General features: G+C 58.8%; 1 protein-coding gene across 1 annotated transcript in view; it reads left to right on the forward strand.

Annotated features, from left to right (window-relative positions):
- The first annotated feature begins 11,034 nt into the window (after nt 1–11,034).
- The window catches only part of LOC138806554 (probable RNA-binding protein 19), a 60,197-nt gene continuing 44,889 nt past the window's right edge, over nt 11,035–26,342 (forward strand). Inside the window, exons 1-17 of the mRNA XM_069991971.1 lie at nt 11,035–11,155; nt 12,363–12,545; nt 14,507–14,626; nt 14,760–14,795; nt 15,005–15,200; nt 15,345–15,616; nt 16,568–16,648; nt 17,221–17,299; nt 17,435–17,506; nt 17,956–18,159; nt 18,914–19,044; nt 19,192–19,310; nt 19,927–20,023; nt 20,720–20,830; nt 21,204–21,404; nt 22,498–22,627; nt 26,171–26,301. Coding sequence (XP_069848072.1) covers nt 11,120–11,155; nt 12,363–12,545; nt 14,507–14,626; nt 14,760–14,795; nt 15,005–15,200; nt 15,345–15,616; nt 16,568–16,648; nt 17,221–17,299; nt 17,435–17,506; nt 17,956–18,159; nt 18,914–19,044; nt 19,192–19,310; nt 19,927–20,023; nt 20,720–20,830; nt 21,204–21,404; nt 22,498–22,627; nt 26,171–26,301 — 2,199 coding nt within the window. The 5' untranslated portion in view covers nt 11,035–11,119. The remainder of the gene's footprint in view (nt 11,156–12,362; nt 12,546–14,506; nt 14,627–14,759; nt 14,796–15,004; nt 15,201–15,344; nt 15,617–16,567; nt 16,649–17,220; nt 17,300–17,434; nt 17,507–17,955; nt 18,160–18,913; nt 19,045–19,191; nt 19,311–19,926; nt 20,024–20,719; nt 20,831–21,203; nt 21,405–22,497; nt 22,628–26,170; nt 26,302–26,342) is intronic.

The raw sequence follows: 26,342 nt of genomic DNA on the forward strand, positions 1-26,342 counted from the left end.
ACTGGTGACATGAAGAGACTGTTCTTGCAACTATGCTATGGAGATGAGATACTGTGGGTAAACTCTTCCCCCACCCATTTCTCAGATGAGGAAACTGGGTGGGGGGCATAGAGGCTGAACCACATCCAAGGTGTCAGGAAGAGAAAGGGGAGCCCTGGGGCACACAGCAGACTTTCTATCCGCACTTTCACCCTGAGCCAGCCCATGGGTGCTCCTGCTCAAAGAGCTCTGAGGACCCCTAGTGGCCAAATGTTGTCTTGCTTGGGGACAAATTGGACCTGTGGGCCTGAAGGCAGGATTTCTCTCTCTGTCTCTCTCTGTCTCTCTGTCTCTCTGTCTCTCTCTGTCTCTCTCTGTCTTTCTCTGTCTCTGTCTCTGTCTCTCTCTCTCTCTCTCTCTCTCTCTCTCTCTGGTGGAGAGAAAAAGGGAAATTCCCACAAAAGCATTGGGCTCTTTTCATCTATGCATTAAACGAGGGTCCAAGTGGACGCCTAGAATCCTAGCTACTCAGGAGGCTGAGATCTGAGGATCAAACGGTCGAAGACAGCAAGAGCATTAAGTGAAGCCCTGAATTCAAGTCCCAGTACCCCCGCAGGGCAACAGCCACAATCTTCCTTTCCTATGCTTCTCATCACATATCAAAGAAATATCCATCCATGGTTATGTCCGGCTGGTAGGATTCATTACGGGCAACTTTGAATATTCTTTGTTCTTAACTGTATTTACTAAATTCGATAAACAAAAATGCTAGATTTTTTTTTCTTCCATGGTTACTCTATCTATGTCCTGTGAAATTTTCATGTACTTTTAATTTCCTACAGGAGAAGGTGGCAGGCCAGAGTAGTCAAAAGCCTATGTAATGATCCAGAAAAGGCCTTGTCCTGGCTGGCTGGCCCCAGGGTGCTTCATCCTAGTGGGGGCTCCCCCCGGGCTGGCCGGGGCCCCAGGAAGACCCATCGATGCCATGACTTTTCCTGACCACCCCAGAAATCTCCATTCCCTGGCTGCACGAGAGGAGGGAAGGAGGGTACAGAGAACTTTTACTCCCCAGACTCGCTCCCCACAGGCAGAGAAATGGGACTTTTACCTGGAGGCCACACCAACCCTCGCTGTGTCTGTCCAACAGAGAGTTACAGATGTTCCCCTCTACACACACACACCAGGGGTGGGGAGGGGAATGGAGACCCTCACACTGCTCTCTTTAGAAGCTGGCAGACATCGTGGCTTTGATCCTTCACCCCTCCGTGGGTGTGGGGGGGCTGAATTTAACTCAGAGAGTGCCAGGGTGCAGAAGTGTCCCCGCGGCCTTTGTGGGGGGCTGCACGGAACCCTGAGCCCATGTGGTGGCTAAAGATGGCCTCTCCCCCTTGAACCTGGAGACGAATGTGACTGTCTTAGGATGGCAATGAGGGCTCTTGGGTCTGAGATCTCTGCAACCGGGTCTTCTCAAGACCTTGCTGTGAGTGGGCGCCCTGCTACTTTGCTGTAAGGAAGCCCACATTCCAGGGACCCTGGAGAGGCAAAGATGGCGTGCCAGCATCACTGAGCTCCTAGTGCGTGACTGGTTCATTAGATGGCGTCTCTTGTGCACTTGCCATGAAAAACCCTGTGTGAGGGGCGGCATCAGTACACCATGGATTTGTCTGCCTGGGCTGGCTTTGAACCTCAATCCTGAGTAGCTAGGATTACAGGCATGAGCCACCACCAGGCATATGTGCTGTGATTTATCTGACGGATTCCTTTTCAAATCCTATTAGCAAGAAAGTAACTGTGGCCCATGGGCATCTTGCAGACAGGGAGAAGGGAGAGCTTCCAGAAATCTCAAGATCATAAAGTGACATATTCGGGAAACGACAAAACAACCATCTCCAAAAGTGGAACCGACATTCACCCATGAGTTTTCACAAGCACCGAGCCGCTGGGGGGGCGGGGGGGGGAGGTGATCGGGCCCCACCCTGGCCTGCGTGCTGATCCTTGGGCTCCAAGGCTATTTTATGGACTGTTTTGCGGAAAAGAAGTAAAAGGAGGTTTTTGAAAACCCATCGTCGAAGGTATCCAAGAAAACTCAGAACCCTGAGCAGGGAGGGTGTGGGTCTGGAAGCCAGGGTGGTGGGGGCAGCTGTGGGCAGGGCTGGGAGAGGCGGGGGGTGGGGCAGCCCACGCCAGGGGACCACCCCCGGCAGGACTCACAGTGCGCTCATTCTATCCTAGACGGCCGGGCACCGGGCTGGGGTGGAAAGGCCGGCACTGTGTGTCTTGGCAGAGCTGGCCAGGGTTGGGGGCCTCGTGTGTTTACCAGAAAGGGTACTCCCTGCCATCTAGGGGAGAAGAAGGGCAGGCGAAGCTCCGGGAGGGACTTGGAAACGTGGAAGGGCCGGAGATCGACATGGGTCAGTGTGTTCCCAGAAGGAGCAGAAGGGAAGGGAGAGGGGAGGCAGGGAGGCCGGAAGCCCGGGGCGGGGGCGGGGGGAACCTTGGCCTCCATAAAGCAGTTGAGGTCAGGGCTCCTGACACGGGCTGTGGGACTGAGGCCCAGAGAGCACAGCAGCCCGCCGACACGTCTCCCGCTCGGAACCAGGGCTCAGAGCCACTGTCACCCCAACTCCACGCTTCAGCTGGCCATCACCCATCAGTACAAATAATATCCCAGAGAGACTTCGAGAAAGTACGACGCCCACCGTGTTTGGACAAGCCGTGGCTTTAGGGCCCCGTGGGTTGGAGCTGGAGGGGTGGGCTATGAGCTACCTCCCTTGCTGGGAGACCCTCCCCCCCCCACTTCCTATCTGCCCAGCCCCTCCAGAGCCTTGGTTTGCTTCAGCCGCGCCCCCCCCAACCCAACCCAGGCCTTTGGGGTGATCACAGTTACAGCACGCTCCTGCCCTCTAGTGGCAGGAGGTCAAAGGTGCCGTTGTCTGCCAGCCAGCCGGACTCCCAGGGAGAGAGACACAGTCCACTCTCTCCTCCTCCACCGTTTGGAGCAGCCCAGGATCTCTGAGCAGGGGCCTGGGTGCGTGGAAGAGGCCAAACCTCGCTTCTCACTGTCGGGTGAGCCAGAGCAGTGACCAACACCGAGTCTCCTGAGAGATTTGTTCAAGGAAATAGACCAAGGGCAAAAGAGCCAGGGCAGAGCGAGGCTCCGGGGAAAGCCACGGCCTTGGCCTGGTCCTGTGGGAGCTCCACGGCTCCCTCTGCTGTCCCGCACTGGTCCATCGAGGACGAGGGTCACCCCAGAGCCGGGCTGGGTGCAGCCACTAGACCCCATGGGGCCAGAGGCTGGGGTGGGGGACAGGAGGGAGCTGGGGGGGGGGAGTGGGAAAGCAATCATGCAAGTCTGCTACCACCCAGACAATCAGGTTCCAAGTGAACAGTCACGGGAGGTTGTCTGAGATCTGGTGCTGGATCCTGTCCACCTGTCCATCTGTCCATCCTCCCTGGTCCGCAAGCTAGCCTGCCTGCCGCACCGTCCGTTCACACCCAATCCTTGTGTGTTGTAAGAAGAATGTCTGCCTCAAACTCACCAGAGCCCCTCGCTGGATGGATTTATTCCCCCACACACCTCTGCACTGGCCCCCCCGGCCCTCTCTCCTCCCCGATGTGCCCACCCCCCGCCCCCCGGTTGGTTCCAGGCTGGCCCACGCTGTTTTCACTCAAGTGAAAACCTCACCCCTGCCCAGGCCGCTGTGAAGTCCTGCGCCATGAAGCCCCCAGCCAGGCCCCACCCTGGGGCAGCTGGCCACCAACAGCCCGTCTTCACCGGACGGGAGCCACAGGGGAAAAGCCCACCCATATGGAGAAACCCCGGACCCTCCAGAGCTGCTTGGCCTGGGGCATCCAGGGCTGGCCTCAGTTGCTTCCTCCTCCATGATGAAATGTCATGACGGCTGGGCACCAGCAGGGGCGCTGTTCTGAGTGCTTGTGTGTCACTTGGCTCCCCCCCACACACACACACACTTTGTAGGAAGGGAAACCGAGGCACGGAGCGCCAACATCCCTGAAGCACCATCCATACTGTCCTTCCCACCGGGTCCTTGGAGTTCCGTGAGTTGTTCCAGGTCCTGCCCCCCCCCATTCTCTCACTCCCCCCCATCCTTTCCCTCCCCCCCCCCCACCGCCGTGTTCGGCCAGCCCCGGCCCTCGTCTGTCACAGCCTTCCCATCTTTGATCACCAGGCAGCCCAGATGTTGGGCTGATCAAAGGCAGCTGCCGCCTGGACCCTGCTAGAGCCGCAGGTTGTGAATGCACTTAGAGCGCGGGAGGCTGGCGGGGGCGCACTGTGGCCTGGGGCCGCGCCCAGGGGGTGGTTCTCCCCACTGGGGGGGGGGTTGCAGGGTCTCAGAAGGGCACTGGGCAGAGGCTGATGCTTGCCCAGGGGTCACCATCGCCAGAGGAAAAGCCTGTCTCCAAACATACCACGCACATTCAAATTCCATCATTTCATCCACCTTCACAGGTTTCAGACTTGGCTCAGTTCATCCTGGGGTATGTGTGTGTGTGAGAGAGGCGGGGGACTGGGTCTCAAGATGCAGCCCAGAACCTGCCATTCTCCTTCCTCTGTCTCCTGAGAGCTGGGATTACAGGTGTGTACTACCATGCTGGGCTCATTTCCATCTTTTCTTTCCTTGCAGGTCCTCCAGATTTTTGAGGGTTTTTTTGTTTGTTTGCTGTTGTTGTTTAAAATTAACTAGAAAACAGCATGGAATAGCAAGTACAACATAACATACATAATATATATTTGCCAGTCCTGGGGCTTGAACTCAAGACCTGGGCACTGTCGTTTTGCTCAAGGCTACCACTCTACCACTTGAGCCATGGCACCACTTCCAGCTTTTTCTGTTTAATGTGGCACTGAGGAGTGGAAACCCAGGGCTTGGTGCATGCTAGGCAAGCCACATTCCCAGCCCAACATTTTATATTTTTAACAGAATTGTGCTGGTACTGGGGCTTGAACTCAGGGTCCAGGTGTTGCATCTTAGCTTTTTTACTCAAAGCAAGCACTCTAATACAGTACCACTCCGGTTTTCTGGTGGTTCACTGGAGATAAGAGTCTCACAGGTTTTCCTGCCAGGGCTAGCTTTGAACTTCAGTCCTCAGATCTCAGCCTCCTGAGGAGCTGGGATGACAGGTGTGAGCCACCAGCACCTTTTAAACATTTGTCAGACCCCCTCTGTGCATACAAGAAACACTCAGCTTCACAAACTGGAGGTGATGGCCCACACCTGTAATCCCAGAACTTCAGAGGCTGAGGCGGGGAGGATCGTGAGTTGGAGGCTAGCCTGGGCTACTTAGTGAACACAGCAGACAGACAGACAGACAGAGAGATGTCCACACTGAATGATTCTCAGGCCGCCCAGCGAAGCCAGTGTCTAGCTCTTGCTCAAGATTGAAGTCGAGGCTGGACCTAAGTGTGTATGCTCCTGAACTGGGCCAGGCAGTTATGGCTGTGTCCACACACCAGGTCACCATGTGGCACAGATCGAATGCCACCCATCTGTGGTGGTCTCTGCCCAGCCCAGGGGGCCCGCTCCACCCTGCCTTGACCCCCCCCCCGTGGCCATCTCCCCACTGCACCCTCTGCACGGCGGGGGGGGGAATGGAAGGCTCCATCCCAGAGTCCTCCTGGCCCTGCCTGTCCTGTCCTGTCCTGGACAGAGGCCGGTACGCCTGCCGGGCGGTGCGTGGCTCGGCCGGGGCCGTGCACAGGGCAGTGCACTCAGCAAACGGTGGTGGTTTGCCGTGGCTGAGTTCTTTGGTTTTCTGGTTCGCAGACGGGACGGGTGAATCGGGCGGTCTAGGGGTTCCCCTTGGAGTCTCCCCTCCCCCCTCCCCCTCCCAGAGCCCCTGAGAATACAAGGGGAAAGCTGAGGGGAGGGCTGATCCATCACCAAGCCTTCTGAGGCCCCCGTGGCCGTGCCCGGCTCCCTGGCTGTCCCAGCGCTGCCTGTCTGGTTAGAGCTCGCAGCAAATGCATCTTGGAGCGGGCTTTGATCGCTGGCAGCTGTGTACTTGTGGCTGAACCCGAGGCCCCGGGGCCGAGGCGGGATGGGGGGGAAGGAGCTGGACTCTCTCCTGTCTTCTAGGCCTGGGACTTCACACACACACACACACACACACACACACACACACACACACACACACACACACACACACACACACACACACACACACACACCGCCCCCAGCAGGCTGCGCTGGGAGGCAGGCAGGATGGAGCACAAAAGCCATAGCCAAAATATCACAGAGTCCCAGGTTCAAGTCCAAGCTCTGCCCCTTTCCAGCTGTGTGGCTTTTCAGCCCCTCTGGACCTCGCTTTCTCCTCATCCAGAAAACAGGCGTAAGAACCGTTTGGATGTCAGGAGAATGCACAAGAGTAAATAGGTCCAGGTTCTTTTGGTTTTGTTTGTGACAGTCCTGGGACTTGAACTTGGGGCCTGAGCTTTCTTTGCTCAAGGATGACACTCTGCCCATTAGGCCACAGCAACACTTGTAGCTTTTTTTTGGTGGTTAATTAGAGATGAGTTTCACGGACTTTCCTGCCCTGGCTGGCTTTGAACCACAATTCTTAGATCTCAGCTTCCTAAGCAGCTGGGATTACAGGCGTGAGCCACCGGCCCCCACCAGGTCCACATTCTTGAGTTGTTTGGGATAAAGTAGGGGCTGGAGCAATCTTTCCAGTTCTGCTTGCAGAAAGACACCAATCCGTTATACAGAATATGATGTAACACTCTAAAATGTTGCAAATGATGCCACTTAGAGAGATCTTCTCAGTTCTTCCCTTTCTGAGCCCACACACACCTCCTCTCCTACCCCTAGAGATGGAAACAAAGCAGAATTATCTTCCTCACAGGGCATTTAATCTGAAAATTAATTCAAGCCGTGTTTTAAAGTGCTTGGGACACTCCTCCACGGGCTCAGCATCGGAGTCAGCGGGAGAAACAGATAATGCTGTGTGACCTGGGCCAGGGCTTTCCTGCTAGGAAAAAAAATAATAATAATGACCAGGCACTGGCGGCTCTGGCCTGGAATCCCAGCTACTGGGGAGCCTGAGATCAGAAGATCGGGGCTGGAAGCCAGTTTGGGCAGGAAAGTTTATGAGCCTCTTTATCTCCAATTAAGCCCAAAAATCTGGGAAGTGGAGGTGTAACTCAAGTGGTCCAGCACCAGCCTTGAGCAAAAAAAAAAAAAAAAGCTCAGGGATAGCACCCAGGTCCCTGAGTTCCAGCCCCAGGACTGGCAAAGGGAGGGGGGTAGGGGTGATAAAGCTTCATGTAAGATAAGGATAATCTCCATTAAGGACAACATCCATTGAGATAACCACAGCGTCCCAGCGTGACCTAGAACCCAGGGCCCTGCTGGGACCGCACAGTGCCCGCAGTGGGGAGGGCAGTTGAGAGCGGCCGGTGGCTCTGCCCCAGATGGGGGTTTCCATCTTGCTTCCTCCTCTAGGCTTGGGGCTCCTCAAGGTCCTGGCTGAGGCTTTTCCCACAGCCACGCCCGTGTCCCTGCCTCCCCGGCACCCCTCACCAGCCGGTGGCCACGGCTGACCCCTTCCCAGTGCCCTCTTGACTGACCCCCCCTCCCCAGCCAGGGTCCGGCGGCTCAGCGACTGACATCTATTTATGTCGGCAGAAGTGGCCCTCACGCGGCCTGTCCCCTCGGAGTTTCTCTGGCAAGAAACCTGCGGGGGCAAAATCAGGACCCCATCGCCCCTCTGTGCCCACACCGGGCCGGGTGGCTGCCTGGCTCTGGCTGCCAAAGAACCCCAGGGGCTTCCCCTAGCTTTCCCCGGCTTCTGCTGGGGCAGGTCCACGGTCCTCCGGCGCCCCCTGCTGGCCCCAGCAAGGGACTGTTTAATCTCCTCCCCAGTTCCTGGCTGGCTAACACGGGATCTTCCAGATTAAAGTCATAGCATCTGTACCGCCTGCACACTGCTCACCCCATGGGCCCCTGACTCATTTGCCTCCCGTAAGAAGCCAAGACCAAGCCGGATGCCGGTGGCTCATGCCTATAATCCTAGCTACTCAGGAGGCTGAGATCTGAGGATCCCAGTTCAAAGCCAGCCCCGGCAGGAAAAGTCTGTGAGACTCTGATCTCCAATAAACCACCAGAAAACCGGAAGTGGCACTGTGGCTCAAGTGGTAGAACACTCACCCAACCAAGAAGAAGCCAAGACGGACTCATTATTTCTCTCTCCTCTTCTCTCTTTTTCCCTTCCCCCCTTCATTCTCTCTCTCTCCCCCTCCCTCTCTCTCCCTCCCTCCCACCTCGGCCTTTGGAAATAGATCACTGGGCCACCCACACCAAAGCTTGGGGTTGAGCCCTACTTTTAAAAGTCCCAGGGGCTTAAACTTGGGTCCAACGGCATCCCAAATGTCCTTGTAAGAGGTTCCGTGTGAGAAGGAGAGGTGAGGATAGGGGAAAAGTCAGAGCAGGCGTTGAGGAAGGGGGTGGGCTCACAAGCCAAGGGAAGAGGGCCGCTTCCGGTGCTGACAGCTGGGGATGGAATTCCACGGGGAGCCCAAGCCTGGGGGTGTTTTAAGCCACTACAACCAGTGAGTGCTTGTTACAGAGGCAACGAGAGACTAACACGGCAGGTACCTGACCTGGGCTGCGGCCGGTGTCCACGGCAAACCTTTCAGAAGTGCAGTGGACGGATCTCACGGATGGAGAGACAGAGGCTGAGGGGCCGGGAAGGGGCTCTCAGATAGCAACAGAAGGATGAAGCCAGGAGTCCCTGCAGAATTCCTTCCTCCCCGGCCCCCTCCCCTCTGCCAGGCCCAGACCCGGCTTCCCACAGGGCCTCTTGTACTCATAAAGCCTCCTCATTGTGTATGTGTTTGTTTGTTTGTTTAAATCCCCAAGCCCAGACAGGGGGAGCCAGTCTGGGGGGTCCAGTTACCCTTGGATCGTATTTTCCGAGAGTAAAAAGGGCAGAAGGCAGAGCAGGAAGGCAGGAAGGCCGTAATCATGTTATAACGTGCTTGCTTATTAAACGCGGGGGTTACATAGCCCGCAACACGGTCGGTCATTCTCCTAACATGTGGTCACCACATTTCCCCGGGCCGGGGTGGGGACGTGGGGTTCGTAAAGCGCTTTCCATTTTCTTTTAATGCCTTTAAAACACCCTCTGATCGGACGCGGTCTCGGGAGAAGGCTATATTTAGTTGTGTTTTAATAAAGGCAGTTCAGGAAAATAATAAAAGCATATGAAACTGGCAACCTCCGCTTGCTTTAAAGGCAAATTCCTCAGCACTGCCACAGAAAGCCTGTATACCCCCATCTTAACGGGGTCACGGCGGAGGCGGGGAGAAACAGCCCCCCTAATTGTCCTTCTAATTAAAAGCACATCAGTAAGCAAAAGTATCTGTTAAAACTCTTTCAAGGAGGTAGAACGCCGGTATGGCCCCTGCCACCTCGAACACTGACAGTGCTTGGGTTACAACCTTCCAGCTCCCCTCTGCGGCTATTCGGAAATGTGTAACTTCTTGTTGCCAACACACACACACACACACACACACACACACACACACATCAGTGGGTTTGGGTTGTTGTTGTTTGGTGTTGCTTCTGGTTTTTGCAGTGGTTGGGTGTGGCAGCCAGGGTGATGTGCATTCACATGCACGTGTGTAGTAAGTGCCCTGAGCTACAACCCAGCCTCAGCCAGTTAATGGAGCTGAGTGTGTGTGTGTATGTGTGTGCGTGCACGTGCGTACATGCATGCATGCGCACATACGGGGAATCAACAGTCCATGTAAGACATAGCAATGGAGGGATGCAATCACAAGCCAATCACACAGAAGCTGCAGGGAGACAAGGAATCTTCTATGGTTCTACCAAGACTCATCTTTCTATCCTCACATGGCTTCTCCTGTGTGTGTTTCTTATAAGGATACCTGTCGTTCCATTGAGCAGGGAAGGGGTCAGCAATAAAGGGGCAGGGATTCCTTTGGAGGAGGTGGTGACAAAAATGTCCTAATATTGACTCGAACATGGTTGCAAAAGAGCAAGCATGCTATCACCATGGGACAAATGTAGACAAGTGAATTGTCCGATATGTGAATTAATCTTTTGTGTGTGTGCACGCACCAGTACTGGGATTTGAAATCGGGGCTGGGGCCTGTCTCTGAGCTTCTTTGCTCAAGCTAGTGCTCTACCATTAGGTGGTTAATTGGAGATGAAAGTCTCCAGGGCTGGGTGGTGGTGAGTCACACCTGTAATCCTAGCTACTCAGGAGGCTGAAATCTGAGGATCATGGTTTGCAGCCAGTAGAAATGGCCCGGTGACTCTTATCTCCAATCAACCACTCAAAATCCAGAAGAGGTACTGTGGCTCAAAGTGGTAGAGCTCTAGCTCTGAGCAAAAGAGCTCAGAAACAGCACCCACGCCCTGAGTTCAAGCTCCACAACCAAGAACAACAACAACAAACAAATGTCACGGACTTTTTCTTGCCCAGGCTGGCTTCAAACTGCGATCCTCAGATCTCAGCCTCTTCAGTAGCAAGGATTATAGGCGTGAGCCACCAGGGCCCAACTTGTGAATTCATCTCGATGAAGCTATTAACCAAAACTCAGGAGTATCTTGAAGAGGGAAATTGCAAAAGCTGAGAGGAGGGGGAAAATCCAAACAACGTTAGTGCATCAGATGCTGTGGCCAAGAAGCAAATGCTGCATACTAAGGATAGTATGGGGGTTCCTGCGGATCTCCCCCACCCACCAGGGGGTAGAGACTGCATCCTGATGTACTCTTGTCCTGTCTCCTTGAACCTGGGGTAATGCAGAATTATCACCGTAGAAATCGGTGTGCAGACTCCCCTCTGCCCGCCCCCCAACCCCGGGATCCTGGGAACCAGCGCCCCCTACCGACATCTCCCAGCCTCGTCTCTAGATGGAGCTGCGCCTGCGCAGTGGGCGAGTCCTCCGCCGCCCTCCACCCCGCCCCCTTCCTCTTAGGGCGTGACTTCCTTGAGCGGCGTGGCCAATCACGTCTGCTTCTGGGAGGGGGCGGGTCTCGAGCGCGGTCACGTGACCGGCGAACCATGGCGGCGCCCAGGGCGGCAGCGTGAGAGCGGCGGGGAAGGCGCCGCGGGCTGCGGCTGGGATCCGGAGCGCCGGGAACCTCGCACCATGTCGCGACTGATCGTGAAAAACCTCCCGAACGGGGTGAGTGCAGAGCCAGGCCCTGGGACGCTTCACGGCGCGCCCTCCGGGGCACGGAGCCCGGGGCCTGCATCCCGAGCCCGGAACCCCGGGCCGACGTCGGCACCCCGGGCTTGCCCGCGCGGCCCTCGGGGAAGGAGGAGGAGCGGCTGCTCGAGGCCTCCCCGCCGGCTGGAACCCCGACTTCTCTTCCCGGGGCGATGCCACCCCCGCCCCGGCCCCCCAGGAGGACCCACAGGTTCGGGTCGAAGTTTCCAGGCTGTTCACCGCGAGGGACGACGGGCCTGAGGGCTCATCGGGGGGTCACGGCGTTTGCTTCCCCGCCGCTGCGGCCCGGGCACCTCGGAAGACCAAGTGGGGGGCGGGAGGTGATGGGGCGGGGTGACCCCGCCCTGCTTTCCTGCATCCCCGGGAGCCCCGGCCTCCACCTCCCCAGGGAAGCATCCCTCCGACACACGCCGGGTACCTCAGCCGAGAAATGGACGAGTGGGCGTGGACACGGGGGGTTGGACCCTCCCTCCCATTTCAGTCCGACTTCTGGGTTAGAGAGCTCCTGATGATGATGGAAGGCCCCAGGCCACCATGGAAAGTGAGCCGTTTGAATGGGGTGATTGGGAATAACGCCTTCAGAACTCTGGCTTCTATCCCCGAGGGTATCTTCCTCACTTTAGAAAATGCCAGACTGTTTCTGGTTTTTACTGTTGCCTTGGGTGGATTTGTTTGTTTGCTGGCTGGTTTTATTGTTGTGGATTTTTCTTCTCAAACTCTCTCGCCTGGAGGGCTGGGAAGGTGGCTCTGTGGTAGAGCACTAGCCTTGCTTGCGCGTGAGGCCCTTGGGTTCCATTTCTCAGCACCACATAAGCAAAAAGAAAAAAAAAAGCTGGAAGTGGTGCTGTGGCTTAAGTGGTAGAGCGCTATCCTTGAGCTGAAGAGCTGAGGAACTGTGCCCAGGCCCAGAGTTCAGGCCCCAAGACTGACAAAAAAAAAATCTCTCACTGGATGGTGCTCTGCCACTTGAGCCATGCCTCCTGCCTGGTTTTTTGTTGCTCAACTGGAAATGGAGTCTCATGGACTTTTTGACCCAGGCTGGCCTCAAACTGTGCTTCTCCAAACCACATTCTCCTGAGTAGCTAGCGCGTCTTGATACCTGGGCTCCCGATGGAGGAGGGGGCACCCCAGGTCTCCCCTCATTGTGCCCCTTCTCCTCCAGATGAAGGAGGAGCGCTTCAAGCAGCTGTTTGCTGCCTTCGGCACACTGACCGACTGCAGCCTGAAGTTCACCAAAGATGGCAAGTTCCGTAAATTCGGCTTCATCGGCTTCAAGTCGGAGGAAGAGGCCCAGGTCGCCCTGAGCCACTTCAACAGGAGCTTCATCGACACATCCCGGATCACGGTGAGTCGGTGGGAGTCCCGCTTTGCCTGCTTCCCTGGAGTGACAGCAAGCCTCTCACTCAGCGCCCGTTGCTCTTCCCCTTTGGCCTTCACCTTGGGTTCACACTCTTTTGAACACATAAGAATCACCTGAGAACTTGGTGAAACATCCTGGGCCCGTCCTGAGTGTCTGAATGAGCTTGTGGAAATGAGGCCCCAGCACGGGCACAGCCTGTCCCCAGGGGACCACCTGTGAGCCCCTCCTTTGTTCACTCACCTGTCAGCTGCCTCTGGGAGCTCCCTCTGAGGCTGGGTAGCACACATCTGTCTGGGATTCCCAGCTCTGTGTCTTCACATGGCCACCTGCCAGCCGGCAGGCAGAGCTCTGTAAATCAGCAAGCTGCTTGTGTACCTGGAGGGCTCAGGAAGGCTTCCATGTGTACTGATGACATGACAAAGCATGAGTCGTACCGCAATGAGAAGGAAAAGGAGACCTGATCCCATGCACGGCCATATCCCTGCTCTGCGGGTATATAAATGCAGAAAGAACCAGGTGCCACAAGTTTCCCAAAAGATTAATTCCTCTCTGTGATTGATAGAAATTCAAGTCATTTTAAAAACCATCTTTATACTATTTTTCTGTCAGTTGAGTCATGAACACATGTCCTTACCACAGAAATAATTTTCATGGGTTTTTAAATGGACCAATAGCAGGACTTGAATTCAGGGCCTCAAACTCTCACACCTCACTTTTTGCTGTTTAATTGGGAGATGGAGTCTCAAGGACATGTCTGCCCAGGCTGACTCCAAACTTGGATCCTCCAGGTCTCCGCCTCCTGAACTGCTGAACTCGACACGAACCACCAGTGTCCAGCTAACAATTGGTTTTTATTCTTTTTTTGGCTGTTTGTTTTGGGGACAAGGTCACAATATGTAACCCCAGCTGGCCTTGAACTTGAAATTCTCCTGCTACACCTGAGTACTGGCTTACTGACGTGTACCACTGCGCCCAGCAGAAGGAATTATTCTTTTTTTTTTTTTTTTTTTTTTTGGTCGGCCGTGGGGCTTGAACTCTGGGCCTGGGCTCTGTCCTTCAGCTCTTCAGCTCAAGGCAAGCGCTCTACCACTTGAGCTACAGCGCCACTTCTGGTTTTCTGGTGGTTTATTGGAGATAGGAGTCTCACGGTCTCTCCTGCCCGGGCTGGCTTTGAACCGCGATCCTCAGATCTCAGCCTCCTGAGTAGCTAGGATTACAGGCGTGAGCCACCAGCGCCCGGCTCAGGAATTATTCTTAAAGACCCCATGAAAGGATTGTGACCCTGGGAAAAGTGATTCCCTGTCGTGGCAAGGTGTGGCTTGTGGCTGTGTCCACGTGGGCTCCCACAGGGCCAGTCCTCCCAAAGGTCACCTCCTGGAGTGTTGGAAACGTCTAGGTTTTGAGAGTTGTTCCTTAGGGCTCTCCTGAGGGCCCCCCCCCCATTTTCCCTGTTACCCTGTGATGGTTGTCTGGGGCCAGCCAGGCTTGCCCCTGTCAGCTGTCACTCTGCATTGCTCTGTTCCAGCTCCCAGCTGAGCATAAAGCCTGTGTCACCAGAGCCAACCTGCACACGTGGTTTTAAGACCTTAGGCCCTGAGTTCGGTCACTTGCCACCTGGTCACTGGGCAGTGGCTTCTGTTCTCTGCTTTGATTCCTGGGCTGGGAAGTTGGAGAGCAGCGACTCCTCCTCTCTGCTTGGGGGAGGTGGGGGTGGCGGGGCTTGGCATGCTGACCCTCGCAGGTGGAGTGAAGCAGCATCAGTACTCAGGTTCCCCATGCATAGTAACTGTGGCAGTGACTTCAGGACTGGGGATGGGAAGGAATTTGCTTCAAGGAAACAGGTCACTGTTTATGGCCTGTCTCTAAAGCCCATGTGCCCAGGTCCTATGTGTGTGTGTGGGGGGGGGGGGGTGGCGGGTGATAAACGCCATCTTCTCCCCACACAGGTGGAGTTCTGCAAGTCGTTTGGGGACCCCACAAAGCCCCGAGCCTGGAGCAAACATGGCCAGAAAGCGATCCAGCCCGAGCCTCCTGCACAGGACTCTGTCCCCAGAGAAACTAAGAAAGTACGCAGGTGGTGGGGCGGTCACTTGCTCCCTGGGAACAAGGCAGGGTGGATGGTCCCTGGGCCCAGCAGGGCTGTGCTGCTCTCCTCTCCCCAGTCCCCACTCATGCTCACCCTCTGCCTTCTGCCTTCAGGATAAGAAGAACAAGGTACCAACTGAGCTGCAGAAGGTGAGTCCTGGGGCTGATCCGAAGGGAGGCCTGTGCAGGGGAGCTTGGGGGAGACCGAGTCCACCCCTTGCCCCATCTCCTGGCTTCTTAAATCTCCTGCATCCCAGGGGCTCTTGCTGGCCTTCCTCGCTAGGCCCAGCCCTCACCCGAGCCTCCTCTGCCTCTTCTCCATCTCTCCACCCCTGCGTCCTCGGACGCTGTGCCATCAGCTGAAGGAAGACACCGAGTTCCAGGAGTTCCTGTCAGTTCACCAGAGGCGGACACAGGCGGCCACTTGGGCCAACGACGCCCTGGACACTGAGCCCCCAAGAAGGAAGAGCCAGCCAGCCAGCGACTACTTAAACTTTGACTCTGATTCCGGCCAGGAGAGTGAGGACAGTGAGGCAGCTGGGGAGGAGGCCAAAGGTGAGGACCCGGCCTGAGTGCTCCTGAGTGCTCCGTGGTGGCATGGCTCCTGAGTGCTCCGTGGTGGCATGGCGTGTCTGGCACATCCTGGAACGCCGGCCCCCTGTCACCCAATTCGCTGAACTCATCTCCCTGTTCCTCCAGGGAAGCCAGGGCTGGAGGGAAAGGTGGCCGTGCAGAAGGGGCTCTCCGACATGGATTACCTGAGGTCCAAGGTGGTGCAGGCCGAGGCATCCTCCTCAGAGGAAGAGGAGGAGAGTGAGGATGAGGCCGTGAACTGTGAGGAAGGCAGCGAGACCGAGGGCGAGGCCCAGAGCCCCCCTGCCTCCCCTGCCCACCAGGAGAGCTCGAGCAGGGGGCTGGGCCCGGAACCGGGGGTCCTACCCCCCAGCAGACCCCAGGAGGCTGCCGCTCAGGTGTGTGCTTCTGTGAGGGCCCGAGGCGGGGAGGAAGGAGGGCCGGGCTGCACATGCCAGCCTGGGGGCCCGCCCTTCGGGGCATGGCATGGAAGAAGAGCCAAGAAACTGAGGCCTGGAGCAGGCCATGGCTGGGAGGCAGTGCGGTCAGGACTCACTCCTGGCTGCCGGGTTCTGAAGAAGGGGTTATAAAGGTTGCTGCACACCTTGTGTCCCTCCCATGGGGAGGGGGGAAACCCCTGCGGGCCCCCCACCTTAGAAGCACCCACTCTTCCCTCCTCTAATCACAAACACTCCAGAGAAACCTGAGTTCTGGGTTCAGATCTCAGCTCTAGTCCTTAGTTGGCCGTTTAAACCTGTGCGATCTTCCCTATAAACAAGGCTCTTCCAGCTCAGTCCCTGAGCAGGTTCCCATTCCTCCCTACGCCAGGCCTAAGCCCAGGGGTGCACAGCGCCGGGAAGATGAGCACACGTACAAGGGTCTTTGGCCCTGGCATCGCTCATACAAACCTCATGCCGAGGACTCGGCCGGTCAGCCCCGTGGGCCGGTGCTCAGTGCTCAGCCCGGAGCTGACCCATGGGAACCACACTCGAGTCAGGGCAGGTTTTGTGCCCAGAGCTTGGGTTTGGCAGGGCTGTTTGGATTTCAGAATCCAGGGAAAGACTGAACCAGAATACCTGTCGAGTCGTATTACAGACTGAGTCAGACACTGGCCTCTTGAGTACTGGGCACAGTCCCGGTTGGGGTGACCAGTGTCTTTGTGCCTCCGGCTTCCTTCCCTTCCCCGCTGGTATCCCCACACCGCGGGGCCCGCTGCTCCCTGATGCCATGGCCTCCACCTCGGCCAGCCGTGCCACGCCCAGCCCTCCCAGGGCACGGGCAGCAGCTCTGCTGCCGTGGGAGCCATCCCTGGGGACTCACCGCCACTCCTCTGTCTCGCCACCACTCAGACGCAGAAGCCGGCAAACCAGAAGGAGCCCACGACCGCCCACACAGTGAAGCTGCGCGGAGCCCCGTTCAATGTCACAGAGGTGCGGGACAGGACGGGCGGGCGCCAGGACGGAGGGGGCGGAGCCTGAGCCGCCCCTGGGATGAGGACCAGCCAGGACGAGCTAGAGGGAAATAGGGGCAGAGGCGGAGCGATGAGCCCACAACATTGTTGTGGAAAGGGGGCCAGGGGGGAGGAAGATGGGTCATTCCCTGCCATCGGCACCCGGCTGGGTGGGCCTCCTGCTATAAAGGGGCGGTAGCCACGGTGGTGCCCACGCACCCTGGAGTAGGGCGCACGGGCTCTCCCACGACGCCAGGTTTCTTGTGGCGCAGACGCACCGGCCTCCCCAGTCCTCTCAGTTAGACCCGGGTCATTGTCAGTGTTTGGCTATGAGGACTAAACGCTGGAGACTGAGGCCCGGGCCTCACGCATGCCAGGCAAGAGCGCGGCCAGCAGCCATGACACCCCTGCCCAGTCATGGGATGCTTCAAAGTCTTCAGATAACATATCTGAAGGATGTTTTATAGGATTAATAGGATTAATTTTTTTAAAAGTCGTTTATTAAGGAAGTAACACAAGAGAGACTGGCTGAGAAAACATTCTTTCTTACAGAAAAACGTCCTCGAATTTCTGGCCCCCCTGAAGCCCGTGGCCATTCGGATCGTGAGAAACGCGCATGGGAACAAAACAGGTGGGGTCTCACAGGTTCTGGGGGGGCGGGATTGTGGGGCGCACCTGGCTCTGGCTTCCGTCGGGTGGTCGGGGTCTGTCCCCGGCCCCCCATCCCTGCCTCTGGCAGCCTGGCTGACGGTGGCATCTCTCCCAGGGTACATCTTTGTGGACTTCAGCAGTGAGGAGGAGGTGAAGAGTGCATTGAAATGTAACAGAGAGTACATGGGTGAGACTGGCGGGACAGGGCCATGAGCGGTTCACCATCCACGGGCCGTGAGCTTCCTTGCTCTGCCAGAGCCCGGGGTGGGCACTGGGGGTGCAGTGGCCAGCAGTCCCCTTAGTCAGGCAGAGGGCTCCATGGAGCACCTGGGGTGGGGGGGGGGTTGGAGGATGGATGGCCACGCGGGGTGAAGCACGGGCCTTGACACCCGTGACCCTGGTCATTCTCCTGGGCTGGATTGGCACAGAGGACGTTGCAAGTGGTACCAGAAGGTCAGCCTCAGGACTCTGGGGTCTCTGTGGCCTGGGCCGGGCAGCCCCCAGGCTGGAGGGTGGTGGGGTCAGCAGAGGGGGTGCCAGGGGAACTCTCCCCCTCCCGGGCCACAGCGTCCAGCGGTAGCAGAGAGGAGACCAGAGCCACTGGTCAGGAGGCCCTGACCCCCTGTCCCTGCACAGGTGGGCGCTATATCGAGGTGTTCAGGGAGAAGCACGTCCCCACCGCCAAGGGGACCCCCAGAAACAGCGCCAAGCCCTGGCAAGGCCGCACGCTCAGGGAAGACGAGGAGGAGGAGGACCTGGCGGACTCCGGGCGGCTCTTTGTGCGCAACCTGCCCTACACCAGCTCCGAGGAAGACCTGGAGAAGCTCTTCTCCGCCTACGGTGCGTGCGGCCGGCCTCGGTCCTGGGTGGAGCCCCGTCCAGTCTGCAGCGGATGGCCGCAGCCCCTGTGTAAAGTGGGGATTCCCAGCTGTGGCCTGAGGACCACTAGATGGCGGCTCTGCTGAGTGTGTGGAGCTCTTCGTGCCAAGGCAGAGCTGGAGGCGGACGCTTTCCTGAAGCTGCCTGGCTGGCCAGATCCTTACACACCCTCCCGCCCCCTCCCCCCCCCCCCCAGTGTTTGGCAGGCAGTGACTACAGGCCTGGGCATGCCTGCCACTTGGGTGTCTGAAGTTGGCTTCCTGTGCAAAGCCATCCCCAAATAGAGGTGGTGCTGGGAGCCAGTTCTGGCTGTGTTGTAGGGCGTGGTCACCCCTGGGCTCGCCGTGGCCATGAGGTCTTGGTGCTGGTGCCACCCCAGCAGCGGTCTTGGGTCTCCCCGGGCAGGGAGGTCCTGGGTCACACAGCAGGAGTTGGCCACAGACCACAGCTGTCCATTCGGGAAGACAGATGTGAGGCCACCCAGCAGGCGGTGGGCGAGGCTGAGGCACAGCTGGGCACACCGAGAGCAGACGCGAAGGAATTGCGCGGTGACACTTTGACTGTCAGGCGGCTGCGACAGCCAGTGGCCGGGAGAGCCGGGACTGAAGTTCCCACAGCCACGCCCGCCCCCTCCAGCGCCAGCACCTTGCTCACCCAGCGCTCGGGCAGCCAGCCCCGCTCCCAGCCGGCTGACTCCATGCCCGTCTCTGCCCAGGGCCCCTGTCCGACCTCCACTACCCCATCGACAGCCTGACCAAGAAACCCAAGGGCTTTGCCTTCGTGACCTTCATGTTTCCCGAGCACGCCGTGAAGGCCTATGCCGAGGTGGACGGGCGAGTATTCCAGGTGAGCAGCAGCAGGGCCGCTTACAGGGATCCGCCATCAGCTGACCCCACCCAGTGACCACCCTCGGGTCAGCGGTGTCCACAGTGAGTAGCATGTCCGTGACAGCCAACCCCTCCCTCCTCCTCTGCCTCCTCCTCCTCCCCCCAGGGCAGGATGCTGCACGTGCTGCCGTCTACCGTCAAGAAGGAGGCCAGTGAGGACACCGACACCTCCGGCTCCTCCTACAAGAAGAAGAAGGAAGCCAAGGACAAGGCCAACAGCTCCAGGTCCTCATCACCCAGTCACCCACCCCAGCTTCCGCCCCCTCAGTCCTGCCTTCTCTCTCTCTCTCTCTCTCTCTGACACTGAGGTTTGAACCCGGGGCCCCATGTTCTCTCTCTGCTTGCTTGCCTGTGGCTGGAGCTCTTTTCCACTTGAGCCTTGTCCCCCAGTCTCCCAGTCCAAGTCTTTGCTGGTTATTTTGGAGATGGGGTCTGGACTTTTCCTGCCCAGGCTGGTTGGGAAGCCCCCTGCCGTGGCTCCCAGCCTCCTGAGCAGCTGGAATTACAGGCGTGACTCACCAGCCTTATCCAAGCTTCCTGCTGCTCTCACTGTTCTTCCCCATGGGTTCTGTGTGTGGCCTTCCAGAGCCTCTCTACTCATCTGCTCAGCGGGGAGAGCAGTGTGGCCATCACTGGCCGCCAGTGACCACAGGCACTGGCATCTGCCATTGTGTGCACAGCCCCACGCATGCGCCGTGCTCCGGCCATGCTAGCTGGGCGAGGGCGGGGGGCGGTGGGGTTGGAGCTCGGGCAGCTGCCCAGAGCCATGCCTTAGCTCTTGGAGGTCTGAAGGAGTTCCCCTTAAGCCGGGTGTGACCCCTGCTCTGCCTCTGCCCCTCAGCTCCCACAACTGGAACACGCTGTTCATGGGGCCCAACGCCGTGGCCGATGCCATTGCTCACAAGTACAACGCCACCAAGAGCCAAGTGTTCGACCACGTGAGTGAGGGCCACATGGGCACGTTCTGTGATCCAGCGGTACCTAGAGTCTCAGGCTCCTGAGTCTGTGTTAGATAAAACCCACAACTGGCTTCCTCCAACCTGCCAAGGGCAGCCCTGATTTTGTCCACTGTCCCTTAATCCTCCCAGCATGCCAGGCCAGCACTGTCCCTAGAGGTAGAGTGACTGCAAAGGAAGGAGACAAAGTTAATTCCAATCATCCCAAGCCATTTTTCAGTCTGTTTCTCACCAAGTCCAGTGTGACTGGGCCACTTAGCGGCTCAGTGTGGCCCCTGGTGGCCATGTAGGGTAGTGCAGGCTGGCCCAAGGTAAGAGGAGAGGCAGGTCGCAAGTACCCGCCGCGCACCAGGAGCTCAGCGGAGCCCAGAGCAGGGGTTCTAGCCCTCCCGTTCCTTGTAGTTGAGGAAGATAGTGGCGCCCAGAGTAGTAGTCCAGTCTGAGGTCAGCAAGTCCATGAGTGCCACCCGAGGTCAGCAAGTTTGTGTCGGAGTCACAGCAATCTGTCCCAGGGGCTGGGGGAGGAGGAGGCTGGAGAAGGGGCTGTGGGGTCCTGGGGTACTCGGACCCAGGCAGCAGGGCCGTGAGGGCAGGTGAAGGCCATGGGCCAGCCCCATTTCCCTCTGAGTCCGCCACCCTCCCGACGGGCCGCCGTGCCTCTTCCATTCCGTCCCTCAGGACACCAAGGGCAGCGTGGCCGTGCGGGTGGCCCTGGGGGAGACCCAGCTGGTCCAGGAGGTCCGCCGCTTCCTCATCGACAACGGGGTCAGCCTGGACTCCTTCAGCCAGGTAGGTCTTCACGCAGCTCCAGCCGGGGACTCGGGCGTGGGCGTGGCTTTCCGGGGAGGCCACGGGGCCTCGGTGGGGGAGACCTGCCAGGCTGGCGGGGGGCCCATGCTTCCGCAGAGACAGGGTGCACCAGCCCACGAAGGAACCAGGCTCTCGGTCACTGCTAGGCCCAGCCAGGACGGGCCGGGCAGCGAGGGGATCTGCCTGGCTCAGAAGGGCCCTGGGCCTTCACTTCACCCTCCACAAGGCCGCCATGGCGGCCGAGGCCGGGCCTTCTGGCTCTGCTGCCCGAGGCCACTGCTGGCCGGGGCTGGGTTTTGCCCCAGGCCCCGCTGCTCTGGTCCCACCGGTGTTGTTCACTTCACCCCTGAAGGCTGCAGCGGAACGAAGCAAGACTGTGATTTTGGCCAAGAACCTCCCAGCAGGCACCTCGGCGGCCGAGCTGCAGGAGGTCTTCGGCCGCTTCGGCAGCCTGGGCCGGGTGCTGCTGCCCGAAGGCGGGGTCACCGCCATCGTGGAGTTCCTGGAGCCCCTGGAAGCCCGCAAGGCCTTCAGACACCTGGCCTACTCCAAGGTGAGGCCGGGCGTGCGGCGTGGGGAGCCGGGGGAGCAGGACGGCTCACAGACGGACACTCGCAGTTCTGTCAGCCGCGGGCTGTGGGGGTCAACGCGCAGCCATATCTTTGGGGAACCCCCATTCATCCCGCCAGGTGTCTGTCAGGAGCGGACACACCTCGCTGACGGAGCTCTCTCTGTGACGCAGGGAGGAGGCTGCCAGGGGTGGGGGAGAGCGAGCCTCCGGCCTGGACTCAGCCCACTCGGCTCTCGGGTGCCCCCGTGCCAGCCTGTGCATGCAGCTACCCAGGAACGGCCCTGGACCCCAGCAGGCACAGGCTCCCCTGGGATGTCGATGTCCATGTCTTTTTTTGTTCTTCTTTTTTTGTCGGTTGTGGGGCTTGAACTCTGGGCCTGGGCGCTGTCCCTCAGCTCTTCAGCTCAAGCCGAGCGCTCTACCACTTGAGCCACAGCGCTACTCCTAGTTTTCTAATGGTTTATTGGAGAGAAGAGTCGCATGGACTTTCCTGCCTGGGCTGGCTTTGAACCAGGATCCTCAGATCTCAGCCTCCCGAGTAGCTAGGATGACAGGCGTGAGCCACTGGTGCCCAGCTCATCCTGTTGTTTTATACCACCTCCATTAATGACAGCGGCTCTCTCGCTGGCTCCCCGCTTTGCACTCCCCACTTTGCATAAGTGTAAATGAAGGTCCGGGAGCCTCAAACCATATGGCTGGAAGGTGCCATCCCAGCCCTCTAGTTGTCCCTTCTGAGTACACAGGCGCAGGTGTGCACCCTCCCACCCCCAAGGCTGGCTTGGAACATGCGCACACCTTTCCCCACCCCACCCCCAGCTCAGCATGTGGACTCCTGGTACTCAATCGGGCGGGCTAGAGCATGGAGTGAGATCCGGAAGGTTCCGAGTAGCCAGCGATGCTTTCTGTGGGGCTGGGAGATGTACCCCCCACATACCCTGTGTGTGTCTGCCCAAGTGCACCGTGCTCTCCTGCCCCATTCATTCTTCCTGTCCCGGCCAGACACTCCGCCCTCCCAGGACCTTGGCGGGCTCTCAGCCCCGGGATGCCTCCCACAGCTGGCACCCTGTCTCCACAGTTCCACCACGTCCCCCTGTATCTCGAGTGGGCTCCGATGGGCGTCTTCTCCAGCGCAGCCCAGCGGACGAGCGAGCCCCAGGCCGGGCCAGGCGACGCTGATGAAGAGGTGCAGGCGGGGCCAGGAACAGGTAAGAGCCAGGAGGCAGGAAGTCCTCGTGGAGCCGATGGCTTCTCCCTTCACCCTGCAGAGATCTGAGGGTCTCCTGGTGGGCGCAGCCTGAGGCCGTTTGGGTTGTCAGTTAACGGCTGGAGAGAGGAACTCTAGAATCCATTAGCGGGACTCAGAGCAGCAAATGGGAGCACCTTATCGTTGCACAGGTGGCGGAGGGGCAGGTGGAGACCGCCCAGGTGCGCTCCTGGCCTGGTTCCACAGCAGCCCCTGGGGTCCAGTGGCTGCACGGTCGGTCAGGTCGGTCAGGCAGCGTGGTGGCCCCTGGCGTCCTGGCAGTGGGTCTTCCCCCCTCCCTCCCCCCATCCCCCAGTAGCTAGGCTGTGAGGCACTGTTGTCAGATCGTTCCTGCTCAGCAGGATCGTGGTGCAAGCGGCAAAAGCCTATCACAGCCCGCAGAGCAGCAGGGGTGCCTCCGTTCCCAGATGCCCCCTAGCGGGTGGTAACGGCCCCCCACGAGAACCACTGATTCTAACCACATGTTAGACTCCAAGACCGGTAGCCGCGTTTGGAGTATAGTAGAGGTCTGTTTACTCAAACATTAGGGTTTTACCCATAAGGATGGGCCTGGTGGTACATACCTGTAATCCCAGCATTTGATAGGCAGTGGCAGGCGTGTTGAAGGCTGGTAAGACTGGCTATGTAACGGGCTTGTTTCAAAAGTTTGGTGGTTTTTTCTTTTAAAGTCCACCAGTAGCAGGGCGCCCGCATGGAATAGAGTTCCCAATTGGTTTATTAGATAAGAATACATCTTTTAAAGAAGTCAAGTCGGCTGGGAAGGTGGCTCAGTGGTAGAGCGCTTGCCTTGCATGCCTAAGGCCCTGGGTTCGATTCCTCAGCACCACATAAGCAAAAAGAAAAAAGCCGGAAGTGGCGCTGTGGCTCAAGTGGTAGAGCGCTAGCCTTGAGCTGAAGAGCTGAGGGACAGCGCCCAGGCCCAGAGTTCAGGCCCCACCACTGGACTAGAAAAAAGAAGCCAAGTCCTCCATCTGCTGACTCCATCATTCTTGCATATTTCAAAAGAAAACTAGAAGGCAGAGGGGCAAAATGGTGAGAGAGGACAGGTGGTTCTCACCTAAGCAAAGAGCAGGTCTGAACCTCTCCTGTCCTGCTCCACAGCAGGTCCCAGAGCCTGCTGGAGGGTGGAGGCGTGAGCAGGGCCCACGTCCACCCGTGTCCGTGGAAGCATACACGACTCGCACCCACGGAGAGCTGCACACCAGCAGCCGCGAGGGGCTGACCAGGATGGGCACCATCTTCCCGTCCCTCGCGAGCTTCTGGCTGGTGGGGGGCCCGAGGGGGTCTGGGGGCCACCCCAGCTGCTGTGGGGTTCCCTGTACAGAGGCAGGTTTCCCACAATGGAGGCCTGGGAGCCTGGAGGAGGGGCTCGCTGCCTGCCTGGCTCTAGACCAGGGAAGTGTGCCATCTGTGCCTTGCCCAGCGGGTCCCCGCCCCCGCCCCCCCCCCCCCCCCATGTGTCGCCTTGGCTGTGATTTCCCAGCGCTGGTCCCAAGGCTCCCTTCTATTCTCCTCTATCTTCCCTTCCATCCCCTGCTCCCCACCCCGCCCTGGTGCACCATTGTTTGAAGTGTCCCCAGGTCTCTGGCTCCCCGTGGCTGGGTGAGTGGAGCCCTGGATTTGTCAGCCCTGCAGGGAGGGAGAGGATGGCGGGGAGGGAGAGGGCCGGGCCGTGTGGTGCGTGTCGGCCCGTCCCCCCCTCCCCCCCCCCCGCCTGTCTGCGATGCTCTCCTGTTCTCCGTGCCGGTCCCCCGGGAGGGGACAGCGTGTTTTATCTCCCCACAACCAAGACCCTCACCTCCAGATAAAGGGCCGCGAGTGGGGGGGAGGTCCGGGAAAGCTGGGCGCCGCTGATAACGCCGCGCCGCGGGCCCCGAGCCGCCGCCTGCAAGGGGAGGGCGCGGTAATTCTGCGCCCGATTATCCCGGAGCCCCGGGTGGCGAGGCGTGACTGGATTTGATTGTGCTCAGGACAGACGAGCACAGCCCCTGTCCCCCTCCAGCCCTCCCCAGCCCACCTTGCTCCCCGCCCCCTCCCCCCGCGCAGCCCCGATCGCCTGCCCAGCCGCCCGCCCGCCCGCCCCCTTCCTGGTGGTTTTGTGGGCAAACATCTGTAGGCGCATCACCAAGCCGTGTTTCCCTCTCCTCCTCCTTTGTCTACTCGTGAGGAAGACCTTGGGCTCTCCGACCTGCGGAGCCTGGAGTGGGCTGCAGGGAGAGGGGTGCGGGGCTCAGCGCCCCTCCCCTCCTGAGGGCCCCGCGGGACATTGCTGCCGAGCGCACATCAGGCCTAGGTGCGCTGCCGCCCGCAGGGACACCTGTCACCCCTTCATAGAGGTGACAGAGGCCCGGGATCTGTACGGGGACACACGCAGAGAGAGCCAGGTGGGGTCCAAAGCCACCGGCCTCAAGGTCTGAGCTCTTACCCACCGCGCCGCAGCTCCGCGTGGGCACCACTTGGGTGTTTCTGAGCCTCACTGCGTTCCAGGCGCGCACCACGTGCAGCCATTTGTTGTGCACAAATAGAGATCTGAGCAGGAGGAGCCAGGCCTGGGTGGACCAGAGATGAGCAGAATAGGCTGGAAGTGCAAGTGCAAAGGCCCTGTGGCAGGTGTTGGTTTGCAGGCTTGGCGATCAAAGAAGAGGCCGGTGCAGTTGCAATAGAGCAGGACAGGGAAGAAGGAAGGAGCAGGAGAAGGACCCTCAGCTGCTCGGCGCGGAGACGGCTGGGCTGGCCAGTTGGGACCTCTCTCAGTGGTGCAGGTGGTGTAAGCTCAGGCGGGACCAGCTCCTTCGTGACGCAGTCAGGCCACCAGGATCTGAGGACGAGGTTTCCCCGTAAGAAGCTGTACTCTCCACTTTTCTAGAAGCATCTGAACTCCTGGCCATGCTGGGTGGGCCTCCCCAAGTGGGGAGACCTGGAGGGGCTACCCCTAAAACCACAAAACTTGAGAGGTACAGCGCTCTGGAAGTTTCTTCAGGTCTGCGGTGAACCTGCCAGCCCTGGGTTCGATTCCTCAGTACCACGTTCACAGAACGCTGGAAGAGGCGCTGTGCGTGGCTCAAGTGGTAGAGCGCTTGCCTTGAGCAGAAGCAGCTCAGGGGCAGCGCCCAGGCTCTGAGTTCAAGCCTCAGGACTGGCAGAAAAAGAAAAGAAAAAGTTACATTGGAGTTGGCAAGCTTGCCGAACGCCGCTTTCCTAGGTAGAATTCACATGTGACGCGCGCAGCCACGGCCCCCGCTCAGGAGCAAGGTCTCGCGAGGGCTCTGACGTTGAACGTCCGGCTGCCCGGGGCGCGTTCCTGCGCAGAGCTGGCAGTGTGGGGGCCGCAGCCGGCGTTTGCTCTGTCCCCGGAGGCGGCGGGGGTCCCGGCTGCGGCCTTGGGCAAACCACGCTGCCCCGGGCCGCAGGGAGCTGGTGGGCTCTGGTTTTCGGGCTGGGCCCCCTGGGCTGAAAACGTGTGGTGTGTTTGTGCTGAGGACAGCCGCCGGCAGGCCGGGCGACGGCGACCACGGAGATGATGACGATGACGATGACGACGAAGAGAGCTCCCCGGGGTGCACGCTGTTCATTAAGAACCTCAACTTCAGCACCACGGAGGAGACGCTGAAGGAGGTAAGTGGTGCTTAGGGGGGGACGGGGGGGAGGGGAGTGTC

The sequence above is a fragment of the Dipodomys merriami genome, unplaced genomic scaffold, assembly GCF_024711535.1.
Source record: "Dipodomys merriami isolate MVZ:Mamm:240054 unplaced genomic scaffold, mDipMer1.0.p SCAF_400, whole genome shotgun sequence".
NCBI lineage: Eukaryota > Metazoa > Chordata > Mammalia > Rodentia > Heteromyidae > Dipodomys > Dipodomys merriami.